Source organism: Pholcus phalangioides, unplaced genomic scaffold, assembly GCF_987345545.1.
Source record: "Pholcus phalangioides strain wild (caught in Gottingen) unplaced genomic scaffold, Ppha-v1.0 ptg000037l_1, whole genome shotgun sequence".
In the NCBI taxonomy this organism is placed as follows: Eukaryota; Metazoa; Arthropoda; class Arachnida; order Araneae; family Pholcidae; genus Pholcus; species Pholcus phalangioides.
In genome coordinates, this window is record NW_028301624.1 from 3,655,807 (window position 1) to 3,682,441 (window position 26,635).

Here is a 26,635-nt window from a genome sequence, read left to right on the forward strand (position 1 = left end):
CATTGGACCTTGTAATTTACACATTTCGTACTGTGCTGGTTAAAAGTGGTCTCGACAGAGTGTTATTCCTAAAAAACTTATGTGTCTTCATAATTTGCTTTGTCCATTGTCGAAGAGAGTTGACAGACTACACTGTGGAAGACTCCAGAAAAAGAATGTAATATATGTTGTGAGAAGAGACAAAAAAAAAAGAATTATTTGTGGTTGCTAATACCTTATTCTGGCCAAAAATTATTTTTGTCACCAAAGTCATTTCTGCATTTTGCTTTGAGTCGAGGCAATCTCACAGAATACTGAAATAGTGCTACGAAAATAATTTTTTTAGGGATTCTTTTTATTATGCTTTCTAAGGGGAGAGGTTACCATCATACTGAGAGGAATACATACAACCCCATCATACTGAGAGAAAATGAACCATCAGCTTAGTCATGATGGTGTGTTGCCCAACAGACAATGCAGGCATTCACACAAAGCCTCGTATAAACTAATAGCTACTCATCTAAGAGGCTTTGGTGTATGTACTACTACAATCAGAGACGTTGCTCTTTTATGAAGTCACAATTTGTGTAAAACTTTTGCTCATCTTACAACATTCATAAATTAAGTTAATCATTTGAAGTTTTACTTTATACTTCTATTGAATAGAAAAATTTTAACAGGCAATATTCCCCATTGTTCAAGTGTGATATAATCAATGTACAATGGAACCTCTTGATTATAGCCACTCAAAGGACTGTTTCCTTACAAAGAGTATCCGTTAAAAAAAGATTAAAATATATACATTGAGGCTTGCCAATGTTATTTTTAAAAAAACGTCTGTTAATGGAAGGTGCCAATCAGCGGAGAGTGCCCAATATGGGAGGTTCCACTGTTGAAATTTTTTTATCCCTTTAATGGGAATACAGTAATTATTATAACTCAAAATTGCGATATTTCAAAGTTATATTAACTCAGATTAAATAAATTTTGCTAAGAGTTTCATCACTCCAAGTTATTGACCAGGTCTATATTAATTTCAAAAAGCATTTTCAGATACCAAAGACAGACTGTTCAGTAAATTAAATAGTGGCATGACCATTTTACCACATTATACAGAGTGGTCCAGAAGTCTGAACCTGTTCTGAAAAAAAAAAACCCATATGTAAAAGCTATTAAAAATGGAGACACATGGCTTGGAAGCATTTGAAAAAGGTGGTTTCCAAGTTTTCTTTTACTTACTACAAAATTTCTATATTCATACCTTTAGTAATGCTGAGAATGCCAAGCCTATATAGAATTCGTTGCCATTAAAGGAACGAAAGTAAGATGGATGGAAATTAAAATTTGATCATTTTTGTCGCACCACAGTCATTTTCTGCACATGTGGGTTAATTAGACCGGGACCTACAATTTATTGTCGATTCCGAGTGGCAAGCTTGTTTCTATACTCATTGAGAGGTTGGTGCGCTAACCCCTTGATGTGGGACTCCCTGTGGTAGCAATTTTTTCTTCAGTCATGTCGCAATTTCTGTTGTACTTCTGTGTCAGGAAAGTTTTCGGACAAGGACAAACCACGTATCAAACTCGCAACACCTCTAAACATCCTTTGGTACTTCAGGCGAGTATCTTATCGACCTGGGCTACCACGCCCCAGAAAATTAAAAAGAAAAAAAAATTTAAACCTTCTCTTTCAAATGCTTCAAGTCATTTGTCTCTATCTTTAATAGCTTTTTTTAAATTATTATTTTTTCAAAACAGATTCAGACTTCTGGACCACCCAGTACGATAAAAATGATTTTAAAAAAATTCATGTAAACAAAAAAAAAATAAAGCACAGAAATGTTTACAACAATAAGTTCCATATTTATTTCAATATTAAATTATAATTACATTCCATGAGACAAATAATAAAGCTTTACATTAAAAAAAAATTCTGGGAATTGCTAGGAAAAACTTAATGTAGACTAAAAAAAAGCACAAACTTTCACAACAATAAGTTCAGTGCTTACTGAAATACCAAGTATAAAATAATAATTCCATTCATCAGAACAAACAATAAAGCTTTACATAAAAATGATTCTGTTGGAGTGGTTATAGAACAGACGTGTAATGGGAACATTCAATCACATTAACTTAGTATAAGGGCAACCAGTATTTTTGTAATGACAAGACTTCATGATAAAAGGCCTACATAATCACAGTGGTTGACAAGTAAAAAAAAAACACCAACTTTTGAGTGCCAGCTAGTTGTTTTGAAGCTAAGCATGGTATTTTTCTCAAGAAAAACAGTCCTATAATTAAAGTTTTTTCGATTTAATGAACCCATCCTATGTTGAATGATACACTGACATGATATCAAGAAATTTCAAGGCAAGATGTGAATTAACAATATATGGGGAGAAGACGATGAAAGCATTTGAATGTCATGATACAATATTAATAGGAAACAAGAGAATTGGTGCTTAAAAAAAATTGAAGCTCACTAAAAAATTTCAGGAAAATGCACAGTGAAAACTTAAATATGCACTAAATGAATATAATACTGACATAAAAAATAAAATGAAGAGTTTTCACATTCATTTGTACTGATAATTTAAAGAAATACCCCCGCATAGATTTCAAAACTGATGAATTCATAATACAGCTTCAAATGATTCACAAATAAATTCATCTCGTATAATATATTTGACTGTTCATGACACACTGATAATGCTTTTAATGCACGAGTCAAATAGAGCGAATAGGTAGTGGAACTTAATTCAAGATAAAAATCAATTATATAAAATTTCAGATAAGTTCAGTGCACACTGCTTAATGTGATCACATTTGACTCGAGGTTTTGATAAATAGCTGATTGATAACTATATCCAAAATATTAACCTGGGAGCAAATAAGATGACTATATGACCCGCGCTGCATGAAAAAAAAAACAGAACAGCTTTTCTTTCACACACAAAATTAGATAAAAGATGAAGCATGCTCCTCCATTCCACTGATAACTAATATTTTCTTCTTTTTTTAACTAAATGCTATTCTGAAACAGGATTTTCAAAATTTTAAATCAAATTTTTCTACTAGTTTTTAGTATCATGCCATAAATGCGATGGATGTATGTATGCGGGAGAAGAAAAATGTAGACAAGTGCAGGAGAAAAATGTTTCCTGTTCAATATTTTTCTGGTAAAATGACTGGTAAACAACAATTATCAGTCATTTTAGTAAGCTAATTTATAGCTGTGAACATGCCAGGGATTAAATTATATTTTTCTCTTCATTGCATATTTAAACCATGATTTCTTTTTATACATATTTTTCTTCTCTTTGGAGGATTTCCGCTCTTTACCACACTGGGTGAGGCAGGGAGAGCTATCCAGCATCCATTTGAAATGGGGATTTCTGCTCTATGCACGGCAGGAAGAGCTATCTTGACATCCATATGAAATGGGGATTTCCGCTCTATGCCGCAGTATGTACATACGGCAGGGAGAGCTATCCCAACATTCATGTGAAATGGGGATTTCCGCTCTATGCCACACTATGTACGTACAGCAGGGAGAGCTATCCCAAGAATGAAGCTAAAAGAAGGGATTTTTCCCATCCTACCTTCCATTTGCTTCCAATAATAGGCCATAGCGAAAGCAGCACCACACATACATACATCATAGCACTTATTACAGTCCAATTTGGACATTCTCAACTAAGTAAAGAATCTTCATCAACAAGAGAGGGGGTGGGGAGTACATTTTTTGACCTCTACACAATTCGGCAAGTTGATAATACAAACTTATAAGGAAAAAATGAGTGGTTCAACCCCTTAGCTTCAAAATATTGCTACATGCAAGCCTTATCAAGCCTACATGCCACCAGTGTGCGACTCAGATTTAGAATTAACAATAAACTTGATTGCCCAATTTAAAGAAGGGAACTAATCCAAAAAAAAAAAAACATTGAGGGGATAAGATAAGAATAACCTTTGGGGAATAAAGATAAATATTTCATTTTTGAATTCAGTTTTATATACATATATATACACAAGGAACAAATTGTTTACATAGAATCACTGGACTGATATAACTGATTAACTAACCAGGTGGATTGGTTTATTATATGGTAGTTTTTGTTCCCTTCTTAAAACTCCATAATTAAACGGACATTTGACAAAAAAAAAAAAAAAAATTCTGCTTGTCAAGACAAAACTTTCATACTTTTTTTTTCAAATGAAATAGGTGGGAAAAGTTCCATGTAGATTTTGAATAAACTGTAAAGTTGGGTTTAGCATAAACTTTTACTCATGCTTCATGTTGAGCATCGGAGGTGTCATCTGAAGAATCGTCACTGCTCTCTTGATACCTATAAAGAAACAAATTTAAAAAAAATCAACATTTTGTTTAGATAAATCAGCATGTCTCCCACATCCATAAAAACCAAAATGATTTTTGGGTAGTGCCCCTCCCTCCCTTTCATACAGTTAAGTTTTGTGGTGCCTTAATGAAAATACAATGAAAATTCTCCAAGATGGCCACTCTGCAATCAATAAAAAGTCGTTGACGGCGCAATGGTGTTCGGCTAAAGTTGGTTTTCTGCGATTTTCCAGCTTCGAGGCACGAATGTGAGCCAGGCTCCCATTTGAAAGAGTCTCTCCACAGAAAGCCGGAAGTCCTACAACATGATACTTACAAAAAATGAAAATTCAAGCATTTCCATTTTTAATTCAGAAAATGGAAGCCAGATGGTAGCATGAACATGAAACAAGCGCAACTCGACAACATAAATAAGTTAGGGCCAAGCATACACTCAGAACACACATTCCGGCATATGCCAAATTCTGTAGAGGAATGTGTATGAGGTGCAGGTTCGGTTATATATAAGTAGTAGTAGTAGTAGTAATCAATAAAAAGTGGCTGTCTGTGGAGGTGACTGCCGACGTAGAAGTTGCATGACAAGAAAAAAACGTTCAGGGCCATGTCAAAATAATGCTTATCATTCTAATTTAATAAATCTTTTTCTCAATTTTATGTCTGAAAAGAAAAGTGTTTAACCAGTGTGTGCTACCAGCATTGACTTACGGAACTGAAACATGGACACTCACAAGCAAGATGATACAAAGGCTACAGAAAACACAAAAGAGCATGGAAAGATGCATGTTAGGCATCAAAGGAGAGACAGTGAATGAATCATTTGGATAAGAAGCCACACTAACTAACTCCCCCCTCAATACAAATATATCCTCCGCTACAATAAACCCCCTTACAAAGACATATGTTTTAATATTTTGCTTGAAATATCCTTTGATATATATTTTAACTCATCTCATATTTTTGTTTTTCAAAGTAGGTCTTGGTAGTAATAATAGTATTTGGCACCATCTATACACCAAAAATGTTTGATATTGTTACTTTTTGTGTGATACGCCCAAGTGTATTGCGATAAATCTCTGTACAGGAACAACATACACAAATTTTGTTTATCAGCTAATCGATCAAAATATTTTGTGGTGAATACACATTCAAAAGTGCGTGGGCATTTTTTTGGTGGTACTAACAACACCGATTTACTATAACAGCTGCATAAATTTGATGACACATGATGATAATGTCTCTTGGTAAAACAATAATTCTTCTACAACAATATTTTTTCTTATTTAGGTATTGTTATGTATATTAAAGTTTCACTGTATTTTATGCGGAACTTAAAATACCAGATCATTCGATCAATACCCTAATCGGCATTACCAGGGATCTGTTCTTTCCCTATAGTAAGTATTGTAGACATGTTTTTCTCACAATGTTTTAATTTTCCAACTGCTGTTCTACTGAGTCTATGATAAAAGTGAAGAATGTTCCCACAAATCCAAAATGTTGAAAACTCTACCTATTCAGTAAAGATCATAGATTATTTGTTTTGTTCACCATGCCACCAAATTTTTAAACTGTCTTATCAGCTAGGATGAATCGTACGAAGGTTTTTAAGAGGTGGCTGATGCGAAGATATATTTAGGAAAGAGAGAAAATTCAACTGCCTTTGTGGGGAATCAAACCCACATCCTTTTGCTTTCCAGGTGAACGCACTAGACTACAAAGGCAATGATTATCTCAATCTTTCCTTGGAGCTCTAGGGCACTGAACAAGACCATACATGGACAGTTGAACCTAACTCAGGCCAAAGCTTTTAACTCTTTCCTAAATATACCTTTGCATCAGCCAGCAGCTAAAAAACTTCATATGGATAGCGGAGAGTGACATCATCCTTGGATAAAATAAACTGGTGTAGCATTAGCCTATGCTATCTCATTTACAAATGTTTCCAACCTCATAGTGTCACGCATAAACCGGAAATGTGATCTGAAAAACTATTCATGCATTTGAGTGATTTTGAAAGAGAAAAGCACAAAAACTGTTTTGAAAAAAAAAAACAGTTTTTGTGTTACTTGTTTATAAGGAAGTGGCCGTGGAATGTGGGGTTGGGCGTTTGTATTATGTCTACAGAATCTATTGTATATTTTAAGAAAAACTGGTGGCGAAGAGAAGTGGGCCGCAGAATACAGATGGCCATCTATTGGAGTTTCACTGCATGAATTCAGTGATATTGTTTCACTTCAGTTTGAAATTCCTAAAAATATGGACTAGGGGGGTTCACCATATTCGGTTAGGATGCATGAATAATACTTGGATGCTATATGAAATATTCACAAATTAAAAAACATAATACTACTACTATTTTAGGAAACTGTTCAAGACTGAAGCCTTTCAAGATATACCCGAATTTTGGAACTGATTGCTATGTATATCTCCTACCATATGTCAGGGCTTGACAAATCCCAGACAACTACAAAAGAGGTATTGGTGCCTAAAATTTTCTGTATGTGATTTCATTCTTTTCGCATGATCATGAAATTTTTTCTTTTAAAAGATCTGTTCAAGACCACTAGAGTAAGTTCAAAGCTCCTTATGTTAGCTCCTTTCTCCTATAGTTCCTATATAAAAGCTCCTCTTCCCTCTTTCATGGAAATATCTACTCGTACCGGAGAAATTTTGTTTTTCATAGAAATTTTTTGTTTTGTACGAATTGTGCAATAAAACTATTTTGAAATGCATACAAATTGTGAAAATTTCCTGCATTATCATTGTTTTCACCAAATTTTACTTACTCTGCATCAGAGCTCTGATGTCTTTTGCGTTTTCTCGGAGCTTCTTTGTATGGGGATTGTTCATATTCTTGGTATGTCATTAGAGCTCTGGAATTGACATTATCGCTTACGAATGCTTTAGCTTGAAAAATGAAAAGAAAACATTAAGCTCATGAATGTGACATTCTCTCGCAAAAAGTGTATTATGAGCAGTTTTACAAGATTGCAAAACCTAGGCTGAGCGTTATGGCTGGACTGAATTTTCAGCTTTGATCAAAACTTCAGGATAGATTGTGTTTGTGGAGACACGCCACTGCAAGTATCTTACATTCATATCTGTTCTTTATTATAGTAAAGAACAGATATGAATGTCTTTAGGTCGTTGAAAGGTTTTTCTATTATTTAAATAGCCTGTAGAAATTTTCTGTTGATAATATAAATAAAAAATGTTTATATATTTTGAATTTGTCATCAACCAAGTACTTTTTATTCCTTTGTCTGTAGGTTTTTTGGCCATTACCACCATAGTCAAAAAAGCCAACGTTTGATTTGTCTCAACAAGAGCTAACTGTAAACCAATTCAGATTTATAATGAAATCCATTGATGAATCCCTGACTAGGCCCTGGCTTTTTCTACTATTTTGTGAATAAGTAAAGAATGAAATATTGTTGAATTTGTCTTGACAAGAGCAATTCATAGATACACATTTTAATATTTTTTCTTAATATACTTGGCTAAATATTTCAACATTATTAGCTACTTGTTGTGCAATGTAACTTAATTGTTACTTAAGATTTATAGTCATTTTGTTGGTGTATTTTCAAATTCTGGCACATGAACTTATAAGCTTTCGTTTAACAGTTTTTGAATGGACTCTGTTCACACACTACAATGTTAAAAAATTTCATAGAATGGACATGAAAAGACCCTTTATATTATATATATTTAGTCATGTAAGGCAGTTTACACATTCCCTACATGATAACTAGGGTGTCTGCTTGATTTTATTAGTCATTGACAGGGGTTTATAAAGAATAATTTACAGTAACCAAAAACATTAGTGAAGTAACATAAACATCAGTTATGACATAACAAACAAGAAAGAGTGCAAGTTTCCTATGGATTTCTAGTTTTATATACACACCTATACCATTAAAATTTTTTATGATTCAGAGCCTCTTTCACATTGTAAGGGCACACGCACACCGTCTGGGCATTTTAGGGGTATGCAAGTCTTTTGCATATGAATAGGGAAGTGGTGGGAATAAGCATCTTACATGCTTCTAAGAATATGCAACCATCCTGCACCTTTAAATATCCAATGGTGCATGCCTCTCAACAGTTTTAGGAACTAGCTTTCTACTCCTGCCACACGAAAAGCTCCTATGCCTTTTCAGGTTGCACTTGAAGCATAAAAGATTGGAAAGTCCTGGAGATATTGGCGTGACAAGACTAGCTTGTTTTTAGTCACTTCACATTCTGTTGACGTGTATGACAAACATGCAGTTTAGAAGTTAAAAACATACTACTTAAAATATATGCCGCATTTGGTGCACACCATAATAAAGCATGTGCAGCATACTCAAACAAAGAATTGAAACTTTTTCCGTATTTCCCTGTATTAGCCAGCATGCCAGGAAATTTAAGTCACAGATTCCGAAAAATTATTGGATATCGTTATTCTGAAAATCCATTAGATTGGCTGAATGCATACCACGATCTTTATTGAACCTTGTTTTTCCGGGCATGCTGGGAAATAGACCAGACCCCAACATTCAAAAAGTGGATGTGCTGTGAGTTTTGCGGTATGCTGTTGAATATAGTAAATGAAAAGATGCTTTAAAGGAAGGAAAAGGGGACGAGTCACAAAACTTGTGCCCAGTCTTGCCTACTCAAGCAATTTTCTAAGCTTGGGCTCACACATGATGAGGGAGACAAGTCACAAGACAGCAACAGTGGTTAGATGACTGTGTGACTCGTGAGCATCTACCTGTTGTAGGAGCATTGAAGAAGTTTGTCAAGCATTCTGAGCTATGTGCACACAGCTCATAGTCAGTTACTCTTATGAGTTGACTGATTTTTTTTTTATGATTGCCGGTTTATTTTTCTAAATTCTTTAAAACCTGGGGAAGGAAACTGGAGTAGGACAATGAATGAGCAAGCACAAGCAAATGATAGCCATATCATCCCAGTTACACACACTAAGCCAAGTAGTGGGAACCCACCTTAACCAAAATAATTAGCCTACAAGATTAATGAGGGTAGAAAAGTATAAACATACCATTCTCAGCATTTTCAGCTGTCTTGAATGTGATAAAGGCAGATTCTCTCTATATCCAAGGAATGTATTCCAATGGGTCCTGTCAAAAGAGGGACAATAAAAGCAAAATAAGACAACTGAAAAAGCTCTACATAACTTTGTACAAGTATATTTTATCGCTACAGAGACAGCAAAAAAAAAAATAAAAAATAAATAAAATAAAAATAAATTAAAAATAAAAAAAAATAAAAACATGTTTTTTAATTCATGTTTATGAACAATATCTTTTATGAAATACATTCTTATTACCTTATCTCTTACACAATTTAAATTATCAAATGATATAATTCAATTTGAAAATAACATGCCCATGTCAAATACAGATTAAGTGAAATCACATATTAGCAAGGAAAAAAATATCTTTTGTAATATAAGATACATGTGATGAATCTTACTGTCTTCTCCTTCCAAGTTTATTTTATGGATATCTTTTGATTCCATCATGAAAATCCTATATCAAGGTGTAAAAAAAAAAAAAATAAAAAAAAAAAAATATATATATATATATATATATATATATATATATATTAAAGTACAAATACATGACTGCTGAAATGAACTTCAAAGTTGAATATAGTTATCAAATTTTTTATCTTATCATCAATCTTGCAATCAGCTGTTTGCTAATTCTAATCTTAAAAAGTGTAATTTCATCATCAGTTTTATTTTCTTTTATATCAGGTGTTTATATCAAATTTCAACATAAATTATTATGTGTATATATATATAGTGTTATGAAACTTGAAGTACTTAAATTTGTGTGAACAAATTTATTTTCAGAGGCAGTTAACATCCCCTTTAATTTTATATGCACAGACCTGTTTCCTCTGTGTGCAGCAAGCTAATCTGTCATATTCACTATTAGTGAGTTTGGTATTTATCATGCACAAAACCACTTTTGCCATGTATATATATATTCGAGGGAACCTTAAAATAGTACCTGTTCCTAAATGGGACTAATGCTTGTGATGTATTCAGCAGCTCCTCATTTGTGAAGCCTGTAAAAAAAGGAATGTTCTCATGAAATCAACCAGGAGTACAAGTGTAAAACCTTTTATCAAAAGGTTTTACACTTGTACTCCTTACACTAAAGGGGGGGGGGGTGGCAAAATCATGTTTGTCCCTCTTCATAAAACTTTTAGTTATGGCCCTGGCCACATCCATGACCTATTCTGACAGGCGTATTTCCATTTGTTACATTTACGATTAATTCTTTCTTTAGGGGTATTAGTTAAAATTCACAATTAGCTTTTTTTTTCTCAGAAAAATTTCCATCTCAGATTTAAATTGCCTGCACTTTCAGGCGTTATCAACATCATCACCAATGCTATTGACCTGTTTATCTCAAAAGTATAGTTGCTTTCTTGGGCATTTGAATTTTGTTTATTTGAAATAAACCATGAAAGAATGCTTGATCTTGATATCAGAATATAGTTTACTTGAGGGGGAAAGGAGTGGGTCATTTTTTTTTGCCTGTGTATTTTAAGCTTTACAAAATATTTTTTTTTCTCAGAAAATGATACTATTAAAGTGTAGAGAGTACATTTGAACTGACCTACTAACTTTGTGCAAAAGACTTTTTTAATTTGTATCAAATATGGAATATTAACTGATATTTTTTCCATTACCATTCCAGTTCCTAAGGATCAAACACAGACCATCTAACCCCTTGTCTTTGTAAAAAAAACATTTTAAAGGGAATTATAATTGTTAGAAATATTTTTGTATTTGGAGAAATATAACGACAATTTAAATTGTATATTACTCTAGCAAGGTTTCTTTGTAATAGTACTGATAACTGAAAAAAGCATATGTACCGATTCCTTTAATCAGTGTAATGAAGTTGAGACCAGTTATGAAGGCATCATAGCCTGCCTCATGAGCTTTCTCACCCTCTTCACTGTAACATTCATCATGGAATGTTGGCTCTGTAAAATACCAAGACAAATAACAATGAATTTCATGTATTTTACTATTGTCGACTTATTCCTGTCACATCCACTACAAGAAGAAAGCTCTAATAGGGGGTTAAGATATCTTTCACATCACCTTATTGCATTTCTCCACTTTTCTAGAACCAAGGACTAGTGAAATGTATGAAATTATTCAATGAAATAATTACATGTAGGAGTACCAACAGCCCATTAATAAAACTTATAGTATATGGGTCTCGCCCAAGCATTTTCAACCTGTAAGTTGTGCTTGAGTGTTTGATGCGGGTGTCTGATTTTGTGTTAGCGAGCTCTTAACACCACAATTAAACAGTATTCAAATTACATTCATGGATTAGCAGCACTTTGATTTGAGTTTAAGCATATGCTCAAGTTGACATATGGATGAACTACTTATGATGAACATAGATAATGCTCACTTACTTGAGAAAAGTTGAAGGCTACTGTTCTAATCCTTTATTTGAACCTATGTACCTATTAATAACATTTGTGGCATAAACTTGATTAATTTTATATACAGTGGATCCTACTTATAACATTCCCACTTTGTTATTACTCATTTTCTTGTTCCTAAAATTTTGATTATAACTTATCAAGATTTCTCGTTTAAAGCGTTCACTTGCTTACAACATTGCTCGTGATCATTTTTTGAAAAACATTATAAAGGAATTAACTGTAGTTAAATAATTGTTTCCAGGATAACATATGTCCTATCTTTGCTGACCACAGGCTCAGAAATACTACTTTATTAAATGACATCCATGTCCAAACCCTTTAGGCTTAAATTATAATGAAACAAAGAGTGAATGCATGGAACATTAACATTGCTCGAAAGACCATATGCAATAGAACTTGAAACAGAACATGTAACAGTAATTTGTAACTATAAATTGATCACGTACCATAGGCAGGCACTGTAAGTTTTTCTTTTATTTCATTCCATAGTTTTGTCAGGACTGAAAATTTAATGGTTTGCTGCAAGATACATGTTTTTTACATGAGTCAACAAACACAAAAAATATGTAAATCATGATAAAATATATTTTGCATGAACACTTAATTTCATTCAAAACATGAATGAGACTAATACATATAAAAAGATTTGCGAAGTATAGATTATACTGGATACAAAGGGAAGATAATTTCGGAAATAAAAAGTCATATTCCTCTGAGGAGAATTAATCCACCAATCTCTCACTGTCTGGGTGAGTGCTGGGTGGTTTGATTCCACACAGAGAAATGTGACTTTTCTCTCTGAAATAATCTTTACTTTGTATCCAATCATCTATACTTCATACAATTAGTGAAGAGGTTCATCGTTTTGTTTATAAAGAGATGGTTCAATGTAGGTTGCACTTTCTTGATTTTAATATTTAGTAATAGAAAAAAATGTGTATTATCTACAGACTTACATTAAATACTTCGGCTTTTGCCAATGCCTTTGTATCAAATATACATGTCTATGCAGTGCTGACTTGAATTCATCTATTGTCTGGAATTCGAAAAAAAAATTTAATGCGTGAAAAAATAAAACCATAGAGATAACATATACATGTATTTTCTCTTTGATAGTACTATTCTTCTTAGCAAAACTAGTTTCAGTGATAATATTTTTTAAAGTGTGATTTTTGATACAGGGAATAAGGTTAGTTTTATTTTATTAAATATAAACGAAACTGCTTTTTTGAACATAATAAATTTTGATTGTCAATTTTTTGTTACTCTAGTGTGGTTCTTAGCATTTGGCAGACATTTTCAAATCGATTTTCTTTTGTACAATGTAATAAAACAGTGATCATAGAGAAAATACTTCCTATATTGGAGAAGTGTAGCAGATGCGTTGATGTAGTTTTAGATTAAGTTGGCAAATATGTTGAAAACCTTTTTTTATTCCCCATTGTGGTGCATAGTTTTATACATGTTATGCTTCCTCTAAGACAAGGGTCTCCTTAGTAATGTGTGCAATATAGCTCAGTGGCCCACAAGCTTCATAAAAATGTCAAATGGGGCCTGTGCTGTGCCCATGGTTAAAGGAACCTGCTTTTAGAAACATTTAAATTATGAGAGGAAAAGTACTTTTGTGTGAAAGTTAGAATATAAAACTGATGAAAATGGGCAGCCAAATCATGTAACAAGATCCTGAGTAATAAGAGGGCCCAAAGATAAGTCAGTCAGATGTGAAAAGAAATTAAAAATCATAGCTTTAGATGTTGAACTATGACCAGGACCCTTGCAGTTTACATTATGGACATGGTCTATATAGTAACATTCAAATATTTTATCATATTGGTTAACTTTCACAAAGTTAGAAAAGAAATCAAGATAACAAAATTTTTTTAAATTAACAATTCTGATGCAGGCGAGAACTGAATTTTACTTTTGGTAGAGTGCCGAAAAATTGATTTGCCGTGTAGATGACATCAAGAAGCATGTTGTGGCCAACCAGAGGTTTCCTCAGCTTTGAAATATGGTCAAGAACCATCCTGAAACCTACTTGCTTGTCTATGTTTGCCTAAAAATCAAATTAAATGGTGTATCAAACACTGAAAAATTTTTAGGTAATAAAATTTAATAAACTCAAATACAGATTTTTATATGTAACCAACACAAGAGTAACCACGCAAACAAGATACAAAGTTTACAGCTTATTTAAAGCTGAAGATGTCAAAGATATTTTGCATTAACTGTGGAAGTGAATAACGTTCAAATAAATATTTTAATATAATTTAAAATATAAATTTTTCATTATATATTGATTCAAACGTCTCTATTTAAAAAAAAGGGAATAGAAGACTAATATTTTTCAGCAAATATATCTGAGAGTATTTCCTAATAAATTCATTTGCATGGCGCAGGGAAGTATTCTGACCAAAGATTGAAAATAAAAATTAGCGTGCATAAATACATAAAAAATAAATAAAACAAGCAACCACACTAACACATTAGGAATCCCATTCCTTGCAGAGGCAGTTGCTGATCACCTGTAATTACCTGAAGTCATTCCAAAATCTTTGACATGCCAAGAATGCCAGAACTCTTGTGCTGATGTGGGGGGGGGGGCAAAAACAAAATTAGGGTATGCGTGTGTTGCATGGAGAAGTATTGTCCTTGACAGGTGCAGTGTTATATCATGCCAGTTGAGCCAAAAAATGAAACTAGCATATACAGCTGAAATTATCCTACATTTAGAAGTGTTCAGAAATATTGGAGAATTCAACCCATTCTGCTTCAAGTTCACAAGAAACACTTGCTAAAAATGAAAATTACACTTGTCTTGAAGATCAGTTATTAAATTTGTCTGCAAGACATTATGAGAATGCCTCATGCAGCATTTATGACTAGTGTAATTTTACAATCAACATTTTTTCAAAATTAAATAAGAAATTGTAGTCATTGAATATAGATTTACAGCAGATTATCGGTTATCTCTGCAACTGAATGTCCTTAGAGTCACTGATAATCCATCAATCCGTTTGAAAAGGTAATTAACAATAAAAATTTGACTGCAATGAGAAACATTCATTCAACACATTTTAAAAGCAGTATATACAATCGATGCTTGTTGTATATAGAATGACCCCAATTGTCATGTCAAAAACAGACGTTATATCGGGCGGTCATTATATTGAAAGGGAAAATATAGAATAGGTGTTATATAAAAACACTTTGGACTTTCTGTACCGGTTGTTGTAACAGAATAATCGCTATGACATGAGATCGTTATAATGAGCATCAATTGTATTTGGTAGTTAAACAAATTTTGTTCATACCGTATGAGTGCAATTAAATATGTTGGAAACGTTATCAGAAAGCTGTCAATGTAAAGCTTTAGAAATGTCTTGATGAAGGAATAAGAACAAAATTGTGAGCAAGCAACAAAATCAGTTCTGACATTTATAGCTACAGGGTGTTTTCTATGTAAATTGTAATGTTCATACTAATTTTTTTTCTGCTTTCGCAGGTAAAACTCTTTTATGAACAATGTGAATCTGCACCAAAAGCTATGTGGAGGTCTTTAAAAATTCTCATTTTTTCATCAAGATGTTCAAAATGTCATAATTTTTACATAGTCAAGTCTGGTCTGTAGACAGTTTAGAGTACACCAACTTTAATATAGACCCTCTTTATTATATATACTAAGACTCTTAGAATTAAAAGAAAAAAGAATATCAGTGAAACCAAAGGATTATCTGGAGTTCTGTGTGTATAATTGATAAGAATGGAGGAATGTCAGAATCAAATATTGCATCTGTGATCATTAGGCCTGTATGTGAACGACGAACGCGCCGTTATATACAGAGAACGCAAAGGTTTAAATTATAATAAAAACCATTTATTAATGAGATGAAGCAAAGGTACAACTGACTCAAGCTGATACAAAAGAACGTCTGCCTCAAAAGGCGGGAAAAATAACATAGGTAATAATTGTGTAAGTGGTGCCATCTTGTGGCGATACAGAGAAAAAGAATATGAAATACTACAGCTACATACACGAGCAAGGCTTATTGAGCATGAAGTTTATTTAGTGATCTAAATAAGTTAACATTTATTTTTAAATTTATGCTTTTACAGTATTGATGTTCCTTCCGCAGAAAAAAATTGATGACTGTGATGAGATATTTTGAAAAGAAATATGAACATTGGTCACGACATTAAACTAATAATCTGCAGCTTCTTGTTCCAAAAGAAACTGAAATCCTATCAACAATACCTGAACGTTTGATGATGGAAATAAATGATAAAATTAAGCAAAAAAAAAAAAACGAAACAAATAATCCTATCTCTTACCAAGTTTGCAACATGCTGCCTGTACACTCATCCCAGAATGAATTTGGAGTGCTTTTCCGAATCCACAGTTCTGTACTTCCATATGGTTCTTTTTTGAAGAATATAACGACTCTATCTTGATAGAGCTTCCAGATAAACTTCAATATTATATTTCTTTTTTCTCTTATTTTGCTAGATGAAAGTTTCTGTTCCATATTTTCACTTTCCAAGAAGTTATCTATCTCTAACCTGTGTGTATCAAAATTTACAATATGCTATCACCATGTTTGTGAAAACAATTATTGATTGACATGAATTTATAAGTCTTGATTTTATAAGTCTAATTGACTTGTACACTTAAACTTTCATTGAAGTGAATTTTTGCAGAGACTTTTTTATGCTCTCTTCCTTAATTCATTCCAGAATTATATAATTTTCATAAAAGAAGCTAAGAAACCAAGACTGAACATTTTGATGATCATTTCACATACCTGAGAATTAAAATTTAGGAATTTTTTTACTTCTAGATCTCTAGTCATAGGTTTTAATTTATAAACTATAAATTACTCAATCATTACACTTCACTCATAGTTAGAAAAACTGGTGGCAGATGACAGCACTACAAATAACAAGCATTACACAGAAACAAACTTCATGCCAAGTTTCACTACACATATATTCCAGTATGTACCAATTTGTTAGAGGTTCCGCAGAGGAATAAAAAAAGGGGATATTCAAAATTCTTGAATATCCCCTCGGGATTGCAACTGTTACATTGGGAATCACTGTTTCAACTTCACTGCTCCAATTCATTACATTACCACCTGATTGTAGGTCCTACCATCAATAAAAATATAAAATCTCAATCTTTTGTTTTTTGATATCTGTTCCAGTAGCAATACATTGGAACAAGAACTCAATTTTATTCTTTCTATTCGTAGTGACGGGATTTGACACAGAAATGGTCAAAAATATCACCCAAAATATTTGAGATCTAAACCTAGAGACCATCCTTCGGATAAATGAAGATTGCCTGTAAAAGACACGGCTGTCACACTATTCAATTCATTCCCCAATCTACACAAATCTTTTTATCATTTTCAGATCCATATCACAACCTAAGAACTAAGTCCTGCTAGGGATGGTATTTCACCATTTAAACAATGAAACATTCAATTTCTTGGATAGATTGTATGAATCTTTTGGGAATATGTGACAATCATGCTATAATTTATTATATTCCTTGTACTGACTAACCCCAAGGCTATATGGGACCATACCAAATTGAGCTTTGAAATGGAGATAAAGTGAGCACAAGCAATATAAAGAATTATGACTTTAATAAATCCACCATAAATTATAATTGCTTTGATCACAATTTAATTTTTCTCAGGTAAATGTGACCCAGAAGGCTAAATCACAAATTCATCCAGATTTTTTGCTATGGTATCTATATAAACACATTGAAAGACCAATTAACTGATGGACACAAATTTAAATTTATTTTCTTCTATTTCATTTTGACAAACACCTGGATGATAATCGAAAGTGACCAAACTTATCACACATGCCACATACAGCCAAAGTCAACTTCTCTGTTATTGAACAAAAATAAATGTTGAATCGGCAGGCTCACTTCTTCTGACCACATTTTCTACTTGGTCCAGAAAGCACCCATGACTATTGCAAGGATTGACTGACATAAATTTACTATAATTGATAGTGACTCATTCAAAATTCATCAATTCGAGCATGAATGATATTTGCCTTTATCCAACTGTTTGGAATGTGCTCTGACTGCCAGCTACCAGCAGTGAAAGATGACAGTGCTGTGTAGCATTCATAGAAAGCGATACAAGTCTAGGTATCTCAACTATTGAGAGTTTACGTAAACAAAAAATTGAAAAAATACCTTCACTAATGATCTTGTCGGAGGACATTCCATGCTCCTTTAGAAATTCCAGTGAAGAAGTCTGTGTATAAAAAAAATATAATAAATTTAAGATTTAAATAAAAATGTTCAACAAGGAATTATGGAATATGAAATTATCAACAGGCGGTTGTATTTACTTCAAGTAATGATTGCCTTTACAGTCCAATCCTACCAACTACGATGAACATCAAAGGAAAAATAATGATGCCTTGCTATTCTATGTTCCTTAAGTAGTAATAGTTAAATTCCATAAATCTATGCATGCGTGTTTATGGATTTGTTGGATCTTTATTTGTTATTAGTCATTTCATTTGCTGAATTTTGCTGAATTAGTGTTTGCTCATGTTGTCTGTGCTGATTGAAGAATTATAAAGAGATATTCCCTCTTCAGAGAGCAGGCAGATACATGATACTTACATAACTTGAAAAATTTAGGTATCTGCCATTTTTACTTATGTGGCAACAGATGGCAGCATTACTACAATGCAAAACCACACTTAATTCTGTCATCATAAATATGTTGAGGCCTGGTATATATAACCACAAGACATTCTTGCATGCGATCAATTTGTTTGAAATTCCCCAGAGTAACGTTTATGAAGTACGTGCACAGCAGCAGTAGCAGAAGAGAATTTCAAAATATACCTCGGATCATATTCAGACTTGTAACATAAAGGTTGTTTTCCCTGACTTGTCCCCTTCCCCATTTGGAAGAATGGGATGGGCCTTCAACAATAAATTAATCCATTCTTCATAAACTGTATATTATGGTAAATATTGCCATGTAAGTCAAGTAAATTCAATGTAAGTTCATGAACAGATTAGTCTGTTTTAAAATCTGTCTTTTTTTCTGCAGATGCGGCTATCCTTGTACTGGCTATCCCAATCAAATTCTTCTATAAATTCTTACTTTCAATATGAAACTAATGGATGTAGTCTGAACATTGTTATGCAATGGTTAAAAAGCAAACAGGATCCTTGATTTCATTAAAAAAAAATTCTCTTTGCATTCTCCAAAAATCATCCTTCCATTTTTATAAGAATTATTTGCTGCTGGTCTAGAGTATGCCAATCGGTTGTAATGTATACTTAAAAGAATAAAATCTTAAAAGAATGGGTAGAGAAGGCCACTCTAACACCAGTCAAAAAAAATGGCTTTACATCTTGAATAGTATAGTGCTGTCATTAATGACAAAACTTTTCATTTACAGTCAGTAGAATTTGAGAAATTAATTATTTTCTAATGGGTTGTATGACTTTTGGATCACCCTGTATCTTACATGAAAATTATAAAAACTCACTGTGATTTGAAAAATATTTCACGAAACTCATACCTCACAAGCAAACAGGTCTTTTACTTCTCCTACTTCATGCTTGAATATGTGGAAGTTGAAGTCTGTATGATAATATCTAGAACACAAATACAATAATAATAAGAATAAAGATAACATAACTTCAGCTTCACTCAAATTGAAGCCCATCAATATTTTTGAGACACCATAACTTTGTCACAGTTACTTGAATGAGTTTTGTTACTCAGAGGGCTGAATAATTAGCATGAAAAATATTTGATTCAAAACCTATCGAGAGTTTAAGACTATGCATGGAAGCATGTGCATTGAAATCATCCTTAAACATTTAGGATTCCTAATGACTTGGGAAGTCAGATAAATAAAAAATGGTCAGGGAAAATATTGTAATTGGGGAAAAAAAGTCTGGGAAATACTATAAATATACATATACAGGTCAGTAAAAACCTAGGCCACATTTTACATGTTAACCGTTGATCCTAGAAGCATATGTCGGGCAATATGGGAACAGTTGTGTGTAGTTTCAGTTCAAGACAGACATCCATTTTATCTTACACGAAAGGACAGACTTTATTTACACAAGATATTATATTATGTACAGGACGAGAAAAAAATTGTGTGATAACTCGAATAATCACATGATGTCGCTTCGAGCGTGTACATCAATCATCGCTCTGGGGGTGCGACTTTTTCTTTCCGCACTTGTTGCCGTCGACGCCACACATACTTTCAACTAGAAAAAAAATCAAAATAACCTATAGACCTCAGATATGTCATTTCCATTACAAGGAATTGTATAGGCATTAAACTGCAAAAAAAAAAAAAAAAAAAAAAAAAACTTTTTATATGGACCATGTCCCTGAAAATCCAATGTATAAACTTTTTATAAGTATAATATTCACTGAGATATTTGAATTTTAAAAAAGAGTAAAATATTGGGAAAGAACTTCATAAACAAGGAAAAGAAAGGCCCATTAGTTTTTGTTGTTCTTTCTTAATTTTTCTTCAATTTTTGAATTCAAATATCTCATTGAATATTGCATTTCAAAACGTTGGATTTTTTTGCCTCAGTAGAGACGGGACAACAGTTTTCTAATAGGGTTTTTGAGGACAGTGTCCGTATAAAAAGTTATTTTTTGTATTTTAATGACTATACAACCCCTTGCAATATGAATGATGTATTTGAGATCTACAGGTTATTCGGATACTGTTTTTAATTACATCTCTAGGACCATTGGTTTGCCAGTAAAATGTGGCCTGGGGGACTTTCCTTATGATCATGCTCACTGAGTTGATCCCCCCTTCTCCCCCTCAGACTTGAAGACCACCAGTGCCACAATGTGGATCGAGAAATTTTTTTTAAAAGTTGACCCCAAAGTCGACCCTTCCCCTAATTTTGGAATGAATTTTTGAGCAAAAAATAGACATATACAGTAACGTACAGGGTGGTAAATATTGACCGCTGAACATATACACACATAATTCCTTGTGAAAAAATAACATAGAAAACTGTTTTCCATTTTTGGATCAGATGAATACAATATTAATGAATTATAGCATTCAAATTTTTTTATGATGCAACATTTTTGTAACGGTCAGCTATGTGCCAAACAACCAACAAAAATAATTTTTCCTCGGCAGAAGGTTGTAGGTTTTTGAAAATTAACAAATTAACTGAAATAGGCCTATTCAATCGTGTTTGAAGCCAAGATCAGTTTTTTTTTTTTCACGATTTGCACTTTTTCTTTACATTTAGAGTGATTTAAATCTTGTATTACGTGTTACATTCGCTCTACCATATTGGTGTAAAATGTTAGCCAAATCAGATCAGTTGGAGAAATTTTCTCCCAAACCAACACTTTTGCCAAAATGTGGTAATTTGTTTTCTTTCGCTATTCCAAACAAACATTTTGACCTCCTTCAAGTCAAATTGTTTGAGAGAAGGTGCATACAGTACATAGTGTTTATTACCTTGCAATCTTTTTTATATACTGTTGTTATCCGCTGTATGCCTCTAGGGGCAATATATGATTGATTGATATACTGTTGTTTTAATCACAAATAACATGTTGATCAGTAAAATGGAGTAATATTTTTTGAGCAATTGTAAAATTTCATCGAAACTTGTAAAAATGGTAGTTTGACAAAGGTGACTGGTGGAAACAGTAAAATAATAACACACGCAGGAGATGGCAGACGGGATGGATGCACGTGCGCTTCTGCAGTGCTATCAAAAAGCTCACAAAAATGAATGAAAGAAGCGGAAATTTAAGAAAAGATCTTAAACAAAACATATTGCAAGCAATTAGTGAACTGGACGGAATTCAAAATGAGTACAAAACAAAAATAAACAACCTGGAAGAACAACTTCAGATGTCACAGTATCAAGGAGAAAGGCCTAGCTCGTATGCTGAAGCGACCATTTCGGCTAAAGGAGTTCGCAGCCAAGAAAGATGCTCAACTTCTTTCACAGCCGTGATGTCACAGAATAAACAAACAACAGAAGAGGTAAGGAAGAGCTTGAAGGAGAAGATTGATCCAGCAAAGCTGCAAATAGGAATCGACAGAATGAAAGCTTTGAATTCAGGTAAGGTCCTGATTACTTGTAAAAATCCCCAAAGCAGAATATGACAAAATGTGCGACGTACGTCGCAGAACAACCAGTACTGTTGCAGAACAATTTGGAAGAATTTAAGAAAAATGTAGAAAAACACTATTATGTATATGCAGATTTTTAACGCAGAACATTTTCAGTCAGCTGAAGTCTCATTGCAGAACAACGCAAAACATTCTGCTTTGGGGGTAAAAATGAGCAAGACCTAGAAAAATTATCCAATGAAGTAAATACCAATCTGAAAGAAGAACTAGATGAGACTCCCAACAAAAAATATTTACCTCAACTTATTTTTTATAACATCCCTGAGGAAATTGATATGGATACTGCAGAACAAATAATCAAAACTCAAAATTCAGATGTAATACAAGACGAGACTTTCAAAGTCAAATATATAAGAACAGTTAGGAAAAGCACCGCTCGGAATCTGGTAGCAGAGGTATCGCCCAACATTAGGAATATTCTGCTAGAAATGGGCATCAAACTGAAATGGAGCATATGCAGGTGCACTGACCATAGGCGGATATAGACTTGGAACTGTGGGGATGCAAGGTCATTATTACTGGGTGGGGGGGGGGGGGCACGATGATGATGTCCATTCATGTATACATTAGATCAGTCGACTTCACCTTTGACGCTGCCCCCCCCCGTATCTCCGCAAATGGCACTGACTATGTATTGGTCAAGAGATGCTTCAAGTGTAATAAAATCAGCTGCCCGCTATGTTCAGGAAACTACTCGCTGAATGAGAAGAGGCAAGCTGTGTTGCTCAAACTGCACTAACTACAACAAATGCATAAGAGACGGCAAAAAGCACGACACAAAACACGCTGCCTTAGATCGAAACTGTCCAACATGCTTTTCGCTTAGAAAGAAAAAGACAAAATATTGACTATGGATATTAGAGATGATTATCCTCACATTTAGGTGTCTTCAAATTAATCTTCAGAAATCTCGTAAGGTAACTAAACTATCAATATAAATGAGATCATTAAAAAAAAAATCAGATGGATATCATTTTCATTCAAGAACCTTCCTGTTTGAAAAACAAAGTGGCTGGTTTCCCCAAAAATACAAGGACCTTTCAATCAGGGAAAGAACTGAAACGTACTGCTATTACTCTCTTTAACCAAAACATTGATGCTGTATTAATTAGCCAGCATTCAAATGAAGATACGGTTTTAGTAGAATTCTTTTTTCAATACACACTTTTATGCTGCTAGCATTTATATGGATTACTCTAGAGATTTAAGTTTCAATATTACAAAAACAGACGTTATTTGTTATTTCTGTAATGGAAAGCAACTTTAGCTGGCCATGGACACAAATGTGAGATCAATATCTTGGTACGATACAAAACTAATACACGTGGAAGAATTCTTGACTCATTCCTATCTTCTAGATGTCTTTGGATTATTAATGATAATTTAAACACATCTTTCTGTTCTTCAAACGGACAAAGCCACATAGATTTGACAGTAACATCAATTTGTTCTTGCTTAATGATAATGCATAGCATATTTTTGCCTTTTTTTAGCATTAATGCATATAAATGCATAAAATCAAAGAATTTTCAGTATAAGTGCATATTTTTGAAGGTTAAAGCCCTAAGTAAGCCCCATAATATTTTCATATCAGTTTTTTCTGGCAGGTGAAATTTTGTGAATTTGATACATATGTATAAAGTATTTTATGAATACTAACCGTTTTATTGTAAGGCTATTTCTAGAGATATGTCGAAATGTTAAATTTTTTTAGAAATTGAGTCAAAATTCTTTTGCTACTAGTACTTTCATTATCAAGCAGGTACAACAAACTGAAAATTAAAAATATGTAGAAGTTGATTTGCATATGCAAAGGGTAATATACAGGGTGATTATAAAAAAACTATCCTGACATATGGGCCCCTAACTATCATACCATTCACAGAAACTGAATAAAATTTTGGTACAAGGTATTTTGATGTATGTGCTCAAGAATGAATGTATGCGCTCAAGGTGCCATTCCAACGCTATTTAGTGTTTTTCAGTATGGAAATCGCATTCCAATACAAAAAACTTGGTGTTGCCATTTGATATTTTCTTACTGTAACCATAACTGTTAGAGTGAGACTGTTGTTTTCCATATCATTCTTGAGCGCATACCTCAAAATACCTTATGCTAAAATTTCATTCAGTTTCTGTGAATGGTATGATAGTTAGGGGCCCATATGTCGGGATAGTTTTTTTTATAATCACCCCGTATATATATAAGGGAATATTTTTTGTAAATGAATACATATGCATTTAAGAAATAGAAAGGATATATTTTAAAAACACATCTGCTTTTTTTCTTGCACGGTAATTTTTTTAATGCACATTTTCTCATTTTTTGTACATATTTCGGAATTTTTGATTTTTTTTCAAGATTTTTAGTGCATATTCTGGAGTGTTTAGTGCATATTCTGGCATTTTCAGTGCATATTTTTGCATTTCAAGTGTATATTTTTGCATTTTTAAGTGCATATTTGCATATTTTTAGAGTATATTTCGCCACTTTTTTAGTGCATACAATCCGGGCTCTAATAATCACCATTAATTTGTGTTCAGATACAGTAAAACCTCGATAAGTCGTCACCTCAAGTTATCGAAAAATTATGACGGCTTAAGCAGAGTGATGACTTAAGCGAAGTGTAGTCAGATTTAATGTGCAATGTTATGAAAATCATATAAATATTTAAAGTAATATGGCATTTATTAAAGTATGAATTAAAATGACAATATTAACAAAATTTATAGATTGCGAACGAAAAATAGCAATTTTTTTATCTTTTTTATCTCTTATTACTTAAATTATTGTGGTGCTAATGTACTGTACACTTTGATTTATACTAGCAATTTTTAATTTAACTAATAGTTGCTCTGTTAGTCTAAAGCTATATAAGTAGCTTTTCTTCATGACAGAACTCTTTATTACACATTAATTTTACATATACATCAAATTTAGCCGCCTGGCAGTCGAGTGGTTAGGGAACTAGCTTCTCACCGTGCAGGTCTGGGTTCGAATATGGATGTTTACTAACACTAACAAATTCCCTGGACGGATCATGCCGATCCCTTGGGAATACATGAGGATCATGTTATTATTATTATTTAATTTTAGTGTTTGAATTCTTCATCGGTAGTTCATGATGCAACTACAAAGTAATCTCTAACGCTTTTGACTTGGTGGAGGGACCCTGGGCAGGGAAAAGTAAACAGAAGACCTCAACTTGGGAAAAAATGCCTAATTTTTTTCAACAAAGATATTTTGTTTAAATTTCAAGCCCTAAATTAGAAGAGTCCATGCTTTCTATGATTATTCATTAATAATCATAGAAAGGGGGGGGGGCGAAGTGCTTACGTTGCTTCTTGTGACAGAGCTTGGGTGTGTCCAGTTTCTCCAATGTAGCCCAGGCAGAAATGATATCTAGCCTGAACAGTCCCCAACGTTCCAAAAACCTTATTCGGCAAATGAACTTCCCCAGCGTAATTTTCGTTACTTAAACTGTTCCATTTGGATATACAGGATTTTATGGTGACTTTTAAACATATGGCAATGCTGTTAACAAGCTTTTTTTTTTTTTAACGGGAGCCATAAAAATAGTCTATTCCTCTTTCTCAAACTTTTTCACAGTGACGACTTGACTGAAATTAGCGACGAGTAAACGAGGGCTTAATAACATTGTGGTCCATGAGAGCTGGAAGGGTCTGAAGAAAAGTGACGACTTATCAGGGTGATGACTTAACGAGGTTTTACTGTATTTCAGTGTTCTTGAGGTCTACGGATATACTTCGAGAAATAAATCCAATGATACTACTCTGGTTTCCTGCTCTTATAACCAGACCAGCGGCCTATGTTCAAAACGAAATTGTTTTACGCTATTTCGAGAGGTTCGCAGCGCAAATACTAAAGGGTATTAAGTTAGCAAGTATTAAGTTATTAACATTGTGGTCTATGAGAGCTGGAAGAGTCTGAAGAAAAATGACGACTTAACCGGAGTGACGACTAAAAGGGGTTTTACTGTATATCGGTAGCGCAGTATAAAAAAATACTTGAGACTCACAACTAAATCATGTCCGCTGTAACCATTTATAGGTGTGGATGGTAGGAGGAGTGGCGACACTTTTTATAAAAATATCTTTTATTTAAAATGTATACGGCATGACTACATAGTGTAAATTAATATGAAACTTTCTTCCCTCAACAACAAGCGCGGCCATTCATCAGCGCGTTCGAAAACCATGTCTCCTTGACTCCTGTGGTCGGCTTTGATCGATTCCCCACAGCTATCTGTTGTTGTGAAGACTAGCGGCTAAAAATCCGACATTCCCTAGTGAACTCGACCAATCACAGAGGAGCGGGAATGAGTTACTCTCGAACGGCGTAAACACTGTTAAGAAGTGTAAACAACAGATTGAAACCTTCCGAGCCGGAGAAAAGTTAAAATAGTGTCAGAAGGAAGTGGTTTGGCCGTCGTTCAAGTGTATTAGTTCCCTTGAACGGGAACAAGTATTAGTTCCTTAGGTTGGGATTACACTATAAAAGTTTTATAAAAGTTCGTTTATAAAACTTGAAAAATACAACCAATAGGCGGATCAGTTAAGTTCGCTCGA

The 26,635-nt window shown here is 33.4% G+C and overlaps 1 protein-coding gene across 1 annotated transcript; it reads right to left on the minus strand.

The window, feature by feature from the left end:
* Positions 1–1,853: 1,853 nt before the first annotated feature.
* Positions 1,854–26,298, minus strand: LOC149065936 (poly(A)-specific ribonuclease PNLDC1-like). Its single transcript, XM_089253376.1, has 13 exons — positions 26,086–26,298; positions 19,412–19,487; positions 18,057–18,117; positions 16,166–16,393; positions 13,755–13,889; positions 12,790–12,869; positions 12,280–12,352; positions 11,243–11,353; positions 10,366–10,423; positions 9,821–9,876; positions 9,387–9,465; positions 7,126–7,246; positions 1,854–4,328 (listed from the first exon to the last, which is right to left on the minus strand). The coding sequence occupies exons 5-7, from the start codon at positions 13,857–13,859 to the stop codon at positions 12,328–12,330; spliced, it is 210 nt and encodes a 69-aa protein (XP_089109502.1). The 5' UTR covers positions 13,860–13,889; positions 16,166–16,393; positions 18,057–18,117; positions 19,412–19,487; positions 26,086–26,298; the 3' UTR covers positions 1,854–4,328; positions 7,126–7,246; positions 9,387–9,465; positions 9,821–9,876; positions 10,366–10,423; positions 11,243–11,353; positions 12,280–12,327.
* Between the last annotated feature and the right edge of the window lie 337 nt (positions 26,299–26,635).

Bases quoted from the DNA above. Each gene is read 5' to 3' on its own strand.
- LOC149065936 (XM_089253376.1), bottom strand. From the start codon at position 13,859: ATGGTTCTTGACCATATTTCAAAGCTGAGGAAACCTCTGGTTGGCCAC. The intron at 12,870-13,754 runs GTAAAATTCAGT...TTCGAATTCCAG, and splicing joins TTTTCGGCACTCTACCAAAA to ACAATAGATGAATTCAAGTC. The intron at 12,353-12,789 runs GTAAGTCTGTAG...TGTATCTTGCAG, and splicing joins CAAAAGCCGAAGTATTTAAT to CAAACCATTAAATTTTCAGT.